The sequence below is a fragment of the Tamandua tetradactyla genome, chromosome 16 (assembly GCF_023851605.1).
Source record: "Tamandua tetradactyla isolate mTamTet1 chromosome 16, mTamTet1.pri, whole genome shotgun sequence".
In the NCBI taxonomy this organism is placed as follows: domain Eukaryota; kingdom Metazoa; phylum Chordata; class Mammalia; order Pilosa; family Myrmecophagidae; genus Tamandua; species Tamandua tetradactyla.
The window spans coordinates 3,343,244-3,352,757 of NC_135342.1; the positions used below are offsets into that span (position 1 = coordinate 3,343,244).

Here is a 9,514-nt window from a genome sequence, read left to right on the forward strand (position 1 = left end):
CCTAGTGAGCAAGAAGTAGCAACTACTCTAGACTTACTGTTAAGGCATTTACATGTCAGGGGATGGGAGATAAGTCCAATAAAAATGCAGGGGCCTTCTACCTCAGTGGAATTTCTAGGTGTCAGTGGTGTGGACTATGCGGAGATATCCCTTCTAATGGAGGGATAAGCTGTTTTATCTGGCTCCTCCTACAACCAAAAAAAGAGAAATGACACCTAGTTGGCCTCTTTGGATTTTGATGATAACATATTCCTCATTTGGAAGTGCTACTCCAGCCCATTTACAGAGTGACCAGAAAAGCAGCTAGTTTTGAGAAGGGACCAGAACACAAGGAGGCTGTGTGACAGGTCCAGGCTGTTGTACAAACTGCTCTGCCTCTTGGGCCGTATGATCCAGCAGATCCAATGGTGCTGGAGAGGTCAGTGGTGAATAAAGATGCTGTCTGGAGGCTCCAGCAGGCCCCTATAGGAGAATCACAGCGCAGGCTCTTCCGATTTTGAAGTAATCCTTGCCATCCTTTGCAGATAACTACTCTCCTTTTGAGAAACAGCTGTTAGCCTACTACTGGGGCTTAGTAGAGACTAAATTCTTAACCATAGGACACTAACTTACCATGACACCTGAGTTGCCTATCATGAGGTGGGTGCTGTCTGATCACCAATCCATAAAGTTGGGCATGCACAGCAGCACTCCATCATAAAATAAAATGATATATAAGAGATAGAGCTTCAGCAGGTCCTGAAGTCATGAGTAAGTTACCTGAAGAAGTGGTCCAAACATCCATGGCCCACACTTCTGCTGCATTACCTTCTCTTTCCCAGACCAGAACTGTGGTCTGTTAGGGAGTTCCTTATAGTCAGGTAGGCCTTTGTGAGTGGAAGTCCATGTGGCTGAGCCCATGCATAACTTCCATCCCTACCACCGTGACCACTTTGTTTGTGTGCCCATTGAGCAATGGCAGGAGTATCTTGGGAAAGAGGATGACTTGTATTCAAAGAATGGGTCATTTTATCCACTTGATTATTGAAACATTTCTCTGCTGAAGTCATCCTCTGGTGAGTACTGATATGAGACACAAATATATTCATGTTTTTTTGCCCATTCAGAAAGACCTATCCACATCTCTCTTCCCTAGTCCTCTGTCACCAATTTTCCAATCATATTTCTGAGCCACTGCCGAGTGCCCAATCTGCCAGCAGCAGAGACCGACACTCAGTTCCCGATATGGCACCATTCCCTGAGGTGATCAGCCTGCTACCTGGTGGCAGGTTGATTACATTGGACCCCTTCCATCATGGAAGGGGCAGTGATTTGTTCTAACTGGAATAGACACACACTCCAGATATGGGTTTTCCTTCCTTGCACGCATTGCTTCCCCGAAACTATCATCCACTGACTTATAGAATGCCTTATCCTTCATGTTATTCCACACAACGCTGCTTCTGGTTCAGGAACCCACTTCACAGCAAATGAAGTGCTGGAATTGGCACATGCTCATGGAATTCTTTTGTCTTACCATGCTCCTCATCATCCAGAGGCAGCTGGGTTGATAGAATGCTGGAATTGCCTTTAGAAGACCTAATTAAGGCAACAAGGAGGTGGCAATACCCTGCAGGGCTGAGGCAATGTTTTCCAGGAGGCAGTGTATGCTCTGAGTTAGCATTCACTGTGTGGTGCTGTTTCTCCCATAGCCACGATCCACGGATCCAGGAACCAAGGGGTGGAAATGGGAGTGGTGCCAGTCACTATCACCCTAGTGATCCTCTAGGAAAATTTTTGCTTCCTGTCCCTGCAACCTTAAGCTCTGCTGGTCTACAGGCCTTAGTTCCAAAAGGAGGAGTGCTCCCACCAGGAGACACCACAATGATTCCATTGAACTGGAGGTTCAAGCTGCCACCTGGCCACTTTGGGCTTCTCTTTCAACTGAACCAATAGGCATGAAAGAAGATGACTTCTGTCGGGGGTGATTGATCTTGACTATCAAGGGGAAATAGGACTGCAACTACACAAAGGAGGTAAAGAAGAGTTTTTCTGGAATACCGGAGATCCCCTAGGATATCTCTTGTTAGTACCATGCCCTCTGATTAAAGTCAATGGAAAGCTGCAACAACCCAACCCAGACAGGACTACCAATGGCCTGCAAGCTTCAGGAATGAAGATCTAGGTCTCCGCACCTTGCACTTGGCCAGCTGAGGTGCTCGCTGAGAGTAAAAGGAATGTGGAATGGTAGGAGAAGGTAGTGATAAATATGAACTACGACCACGTGACCAACTACAGAAACAAGGACTGTAATTGTATGAGTGCTTCCTCCATGGTTTTTCATGAATATGTGTGTATTTGTACATAAAGCAGATATCTTACTTTCTTTGTATCATATGACATAAGTTATGCTGTTCATGTTATAGTATTCAAGTTATAAGATATCAAGTTTAAGAGTGAATGTTACTTAAAGATTTGCACCTATTTTGGAGAGATTCCATGCATTTTTGTTTGTACACAGGACAGCCGAACATTGTTAGGTGGAACATATGTCTGTTATTGTGTTCTATTTAGAGATTAAGTATGGTTTAAGGTGGTGGTATAGCTGCCAAGTTGATAAGGAGTGAACTGCGATGGTTAGGTCAGGTGTCGACTTGGCCAGGTGACGGTGCCCAGCAGTCGCTGGCCGGCTAATAAAGACTCCAAATTGGCTTGCAGTTTTGAATTATGTGGTCTCTCTTTCGGTGTGCCCCACAACATAACAAATGAATATGATTACTGAATCATTATATTGATATTTCCTTAAGTCTCCAGTATCTTAGAGCAGCTAGAAGTAAAAAACAAAAATTGTGGAATTGTGAAATCTATTCTACAATTAATTGTTGTGCAATGCTTTAAAATGTATTTTTTTTGTATATATGTCATTTTTCACAGAAAAAGAAAAAAACTTGATTGTGATGAATAAAAGAAATAAGTGTTCTTACTTTTTTGGAGCTGCTACTTAGGCAAAGTTGGGTGAACCTTATAAATGACAATCCATTGTGAGTGATCTTGCACCTGAGGTGCATATAGACTAATTTTTCCTGAAGACCTTTGAGTAGGGCTGCTGTTCTGAGCTGAATGTGAAGGGTTTGATAATTTCTAGGAAGCGATGGGGGTGTAGCACTTGAGAGGGGCTGAAGGCATGCAAAGTCCATAAGAATGATTCATGTCTTAAAGAAAGTGAAATAGTTTGTGGTAGAGTATTAATTATCCAAAGCACTCTTGTTGAACATCTGTTGGGTGTCAGGTACCACTCTCAGTTCTGAGGTCATACTAGTGGACAAGACAGATAGTTCCTGCCTTTGAGGAGTTTATGTTGGGATGGCTAAACAAAATTAACAGTATAGAAAATGGTGACATCTCCAGAGAAGAAAACTGGGTCACAGGCTCATGTGAGAAAAATGGGTGTGTGTGTATGTGTGTGTGTGTGTGGAAGGGATTGGTTTATAGCTTTATTATTTATCTATTGTTTATTTTTAATGGATTTTATTTTGTTGTTAATTAAAATGCTTTTGTTTGCAGATTATAATTTTAGATATGGAAGCCAAAAGGGTTTTACTGAAAAGATATTGGTGTAAAGACCTAAAAGAAGGGAGGGAGTGGGCCGTATGGATACTGAGGGGGATGAGCCTTCCCAGGAGGGAAGTGGGGGAGAAGAGCCTTCCTGGCATGGCATTTGGGTAGATACTCAGTTTAGGTCCAATTGTTCTATGCTCTTCTTCCACCATTATATCTATACCTTAAGGTCTAAAAATTAAACATATGTATTGATTTAATCTGCAATACCAAAAGATAAATCAGCAATACCAAAAGATTTGGTGATGATGACTCCTCAAGCCTCAATGTATTGAGTGAGACCAGTGAACAGAAAACTGAACTGTCAAATTCAGGCACTCAAGAGGACAAATAATGATTCAAAGCTCCTTGTAATTAATATATATATTGCTCCTGGTGCTGGCAGAAGCCCTTGTAAGTGCTTCGTGTGACACACTTTATTTCCTCTCTGTTACACAGGTGGCAAACCACCATTAACTTCATTTTTAGCTTGGAAAGCCTGGACATAGTCACAAAATCATTTAGAAGTCTTCTTTGAGTGTGTTTTTAGGTGACGTTTAAAAGTTCCCAGCTGGCGGAAGATTTCATTACACTCAAGACACTTGTATGGTTTCATTCCAGAGTGTATGCGTTGGTGAACACTGAGATTCCCCTTGTGGCTGAAGCATTTCCCACAGTCCTTACACTGGAAGGGTTTCTCCTTTGTATGGATCCTGCTGTGACCATGCAGGGTGGATTCATGGGTAAACTCCTTGAGACAGAGTTCACATTTGAACGGCTTTTCTCCTGTGTGTATTCGCTGGTGAACTCTGAGGTCTGAGCGCTGCATGAAGCCTTTCCCACAGGAATGGCATTTAAAGGGTCTTTCTCCTGTGTGTGTCCTCTGGTGAATGTCAAACTGAGATTTATACTGAAATCTTTTCTCGCATACTGCACACTGATGTGGTACTGATCCTTTTGGTTCTTTACCTTGACCATCAGGAAGGCTGGGTGGTCTTGCAGTGGTCAGTGAGTTAACTGGTATTAACCCAAATTTTCTTAGGAATTCATTTTGGCTCAAATGTATCACTTCTTCTTGAGGCTGTCCTTGAGAACTGGAGGTATTGTCTCGTTTTCTTCTTTTGGAACATCTCAGAATTCCAGGAGACTCTTCTATGCTCACACTTTGAGTAGAAACTTCTCTCTCCAAAGTGTGGGTGGGAGATAAGCCAGCATTCACATTTTTAATATAAATTGCTTCCTTGGGAACATCCTCTGCCCTTATGGAATCTGCTGAAAGAAGAGATTCAGCACAGTACATTTAATAAAGAGTATTTTCAGTGTTGCCAAACTCAATTGAACCAAAACATTGATGTTTAGCTGAGATTTTCCCATTAACCTCACAAACCCCCCAGAAAGACATGATTGTAAAACACTCTGGAAAGGCAGACATGGACAAGACTCCACATTTGAGAGTAAATTCTCAACTGTCTTATTACCCAGAGATAAGATAATGCTGTATTCCCAGCCCCACACCCAGTAGAGGAGAAGGGAGTCACTAACTGCCCATACTCACCAGGTCCCTTTGGCAATGGGAATTCTTGGGCTTTAAGTATTGTTTCCTCTTTCCTGTCTTCTTCCATCTGGTTCTCTTCCAAGTTCTGCTTGGGTCTCAGCTCCTCACCACTCTCATGAATGTTCTCTGGCAGAAGAACTTCATGTCCCTGAAAATGAACAACCAAGTGTAATTACTGACATGTCTAGATTGGGCCATGGAAAATTCTGTCTCCTCTTTCCCCATGTTACACATCTCCCTGTGATACAAATTTCCAAATAACAGTTTTGAGAATGTATCCAGACTTCCTATGGGCTACCTTGTTACCCCCAATAAACATCATCACCTGACTTTCAAGTCTGTCATTAATCTGTACCCACCTCATCTCTACATTAAGTTCAAACCTTGAGGAAACCTTGTCTTCTTGAGGGAATTGACTATGGGAAAATTTGCCTACAGTTAATTGTGAAAAATTGACCTCACACATTTCATTGAAACTAACCTCTCAACACTTGTATGGGTGTAAACCTATATCCCACCTGTATCTTAAAGGCTTTGATGGTATGGGGTAGGGAGAAGGCTGATGAGCCCTCATTCTCCCCAGTGTATCAGAAATGCCCAGGGACAAGTAGCTTCACTCATGCCCTTCTCCTGAGCCTCCCCGGAGACCACTCACCTGCCCCCTTGATATTTCACTGGTCTCTGGCAAATCCTGAAGCTTTCCACAAACTTTCTGGCTATTCTCCTGCTGTGTCCCACTCTTAGAGGAGTTGGAATTTCCAGACAAGACACTCACATCAATCACATCACTGGACTCAGATTCAGCCATTTGAACATCCGAATTTCGCAGAAGAAATTCCTGTCCTTGCAAGGAGACTATGGACTGAAAAACAAAAGAAAACAAAACAAGATCAGACTCCCCAAAAGAACCTGAATGTAGCCCTCTCATACATCCTATATGATTCCAACTAAAACACTCAAACTTCAATTGTTCAAAATCTTTCTTGCCACGTGGGCCACCTCAGTTCCCTCCCACCCACTTTTTTCTATTCTATCCCATCCACAATTACATATGGATGAGCATGTTTCCTCATATAACCAGACCAAAAGGTGCCGCATATGGCCTCTTGGGCTCCCTCCATGCCCCCAAATCCTTCTGGCTGTTGCGCCTCTTCTTCCCGGTCCCTTCCTTACTCTTTCTCCAAAGCGTTCAGACGTGCTCAACTGCCTCGAGGAAACATGTCCCACTTACCTGGTCCAGAGTTTCCCAGCTAGGAGCAAATTTCCCCTATGGGACCTTTTGGCAGTTTCTGGAGACATTTTGGTTGTCACAATTGAGGGAGGTGCTATGGCCTCTGGTGGGTGGCGGCCAGGGACCCAGTGTACAGGACAACCCCACACTCAGCAAAGGACCATCCTAACCACGTCGTCACTGAGGCCAAGGCTGAGAAACCCTGCCCCGGTGCAAAGACCATCCCATCCCTCTTCTCTCCTCTTCAGCCATCTTCATAGAAGACTCTTTGGCTACCATAGCAACAAGGTTTATTTGCCCCTCCTTTCCCACTCCAGGTTTTCTAGCAACTCTATTGAAGTAGGACTTCTTTTAGAAGAATTCATAACAATATCAAAACTCTAAAAACCAATGGACTGGCTTCAGGAGCCTGCTTCCTTGAGGTCTCTGGAACAACTGTTTCCATGCGGGGTAGGGCAGGGTGATGGTAAAGAATGTGGGCTCATGAAGCTGACTCCCTGCGTTGAGACTTGCAGAACCGCTAGTGGGTACTTTAGCCACTGCTTGAACTTGTTCCTGTGTTCAGCTTCCTCACCAGCGAAGTGAGACTGACAGCATCTACCTCATGAGACTATTATGAGGGTTTAATTAATTCATTCATTCATTTAAGAGTGCATGACATGCAATAAGTACTATTTAGTTGTGAGTTTTTATGCTTCCCACTCTGCATTATTTTTTCCTCCTTTTACTTTTGGGGAATCAGAACTTTTCTTTTTCTCACCTCTTGCCCTTTTCTTCCCAGGGTTCTATCTTACCTAAACCTTAAATATTAACATTCTTTAGACTTTTATCTTCAGATTTTTTTTCTTTTCTCCCACTACATACTTCACTACTTATTTCATTTTGAACAATATTCCAACTCCTGTCTGTACACTTCAGATTCCTGATATTATCTAACCACCCCCAAACATTTTCTAAGTCTTTGAATTTCTTTCTACTGGGAAGCCCAAAGGCAGGGGCTGACAGCCTGTTTGAAATGGCCTTGATCTAAGAATGGTATTTAAATTTAAATGTAAAGAGTTGTAACAGAAGGAAGAAAAAAGGAAGGAGGAGCAGAAGCTACCAGAGACCATCTGGTCCTTGAACACTAAAATATTTAATATCTAGTCCTTATAGAAAAGTTTCCCAACCCCTACCCAAAGGCACTACACTCGACTTTCCTAAAATGGAACTCATCATTCTGTTCTTTCACATTATTCTTCAAGAATTCTCTGTGCTCAGGTTTCTACCTCATCTGCAACTCTCTTATGCTCAACAGACTACCTCCGAGTTTCTCACGGCCCTTAATGAGGTTCTAAGACAAAAGCCCTCCAACTCTGAAGCATCCATTCAAGAGGACACTAGCTACATACCATCCTTGGGGAAGTAAGAAAAAAGCCACTCAAATAACTCTCTGTAGGGCTTAATTCTCTTGTGGACCCCTTTTTTTTTGGTGAAAGCCTGGTAGCACAAGACATAAATTTCCTTTACATCCCTTCTGTTGCCTATAAACAAGTTTACATGCAAACACAACATTTCCTCTCCTCCCACAGTTTCCAACTATGAGTTTTCTTTAGTGTCAGTTTTGGATCAAAAATAGTCTTTGATCCCATGACCCCTACTCTGTTCAACCTTCAGAGATAGAAGCACTGCCTATTGGATCTTCAACCATTTCACTTTGACTGATTTGTTTTGGGTTAATGCCACACATTGAAAATTCTCAAAAAAATAGCTCTTAATCCATCTACTGGTGAATGCATTATGATTGACAACCTAGGAGTGATTTGGCCTAATCTATGGACTTAGACTAGTGTTTCTCAATCTTAGCACTATTGATATTTGGGGCTGGATAATTCTTTGTTGGAGGGGCAGGGGGCTGTGCTAGACATTGGATGTTTAGCAGTACCTTTGTTATTTTCCCACTAGAGGCTGGTAGTCCCTCACTTCCAGTCATGACAGCCAAAAATGTCTCCAGACATTGCCACATGTCTAGAGGGGGTGGGGGAGGGGTGAAGGTGAGGGCAAAATCTCCCCCAGTTGAGAACCACTAACCTAGAATAAACCCATGTTCTTTCTACTCCAACTCTACTTTGCAGCCTGTCTGAGCTTTCTATCCCCTACACAAATTGTGAAGGTCCTACTTACCCACATCTGGGGTGTCCTGTTATTTCTTAGCATGTCCTCCAAGTCTTTGCAACTCTTTACACCATTTTCCTTGACTAAGACCTGGAGCTCCAGTGGCATGGAGATCATGAACTGCTCCATCACCAGCTTATCCAGGATCTGTTCCTTGGTGTAAAGGTCCGGCCTCAGCCACAGATGGCAGAGCTCAGTGAGTCTTCTGAGACAACTGATGGGGTCCAACTCCTCTGAGCAGGCAAATTCCCTAAAGCGTATGTGCCAAGACTCAAAGTTGGAGTCTTGCTTTTCAAGATCAATTTCTTGGGATGGTACAAATTGTGGTGGCTCTGACCCAGGGCTGTTGCCAGATTTTCCCTGAGATGATGTAGCCATATTGAGTGGAGAACTTAAAGGGTGACTCAGCAATGTCTTCTAAAAGGCAGTATCTAATTGAGACCTGTCTAAAGGGGTCTGCTTTGGTTTATCCTTAGAAATGGGTCCACAGTTTGTTCAGAAGTCTGTAAATGAAAAAAAAAGATGGATAAGATGAGTTTGCTGCTCCTCCTCCCTCCCACCCTCAAATCGCTCAGTCCATACAGGCTACCACTGCCCAGTGTATTAAATTCAGTACAGCGGAAATTAATCCATGCTATTATCCTTCTAACACCCACCTTTTTTTAAATTAATTTAAAAAAAATTAACAACAAACAAAACATTAAGATATCATTCCATTTACATATACAATCAGTAATTCTTAATATCATCACATAGTTGCATATTCATCATTTCTTAGAACATTTGCATTGATTTAGAAAAAGAAATAAAAAGACAACAGAGAAAGAAATAAAACGATAACAGAGAAAAAAAAGATTATACATACCATACCCCTCGCTTTCACTGATCACTAGCATTTCAAACTAAATTTATTTTAACATTTGTTCCCCCATTATTTATTTTTATTCCATATGTTCTACTCTTCTGTTGATATAGTAGATAAAAGGAGCATCAGACAC

At 42.4% G+C, this 9,514-nt stretch overlaps 1 protein-coding gene across 1 annotated transcript; it reads right to left on the reverse strand.

Annotated features, from left to right (window-relative positions):
- Positions 1–3,878: 3,878 nt before the first annotated feature.
- LOC143660025 (zinc finger and SCAN domain-containing protein 5C-like) lies at positions 3,879–8,894 on the reverse strand. Its single transcript, XM_077133374.1, has 4 exons — positions 8,526–8,894; positions 5,787–5,993; positions 5,132–5,279; positions 3,879–4,848 (listed from the first exon to the last, which is right to left on the reverse strand). The coding sequence occupies exons 1-4, from the start codon at positions 8,892–8,894 to the stop codon at positions 4,094–4,096; spliced, it is 1,479 nt and encodes a 492-aa protein (XP_076989489.1). The 3' UTR covers positions 3,879–4,093.
- Positions 8,895–9,514: the final 620 nt, after the last annotated feature.

Excerpts from the sequence above, each read along its gene's own strand:
- LOC143660025 (XM_077133374.1), bottom strand. The coding sequence starts at position 8,894 with ATGGCTACATCATCTCAGGGAAAATCTGGCAACAGCCCTGGGTCAGAG. Across the intron at positions 5,994-8,525 it reads ACAGGACACCCCAGATGTGG|TCCATAGTCTCCTTGCAAGG; the intron begins GTAAGTAGGACC and ends TTTGTTTTTCAG. Across the intron at positions 5,280-5,786 it reads GTGAAATATCAAGGGGGCAG|GGACATGAAGTTCTTCTGCC; the intron begins GTGAGTGGTCTC and ends GTTCATTTTCAG.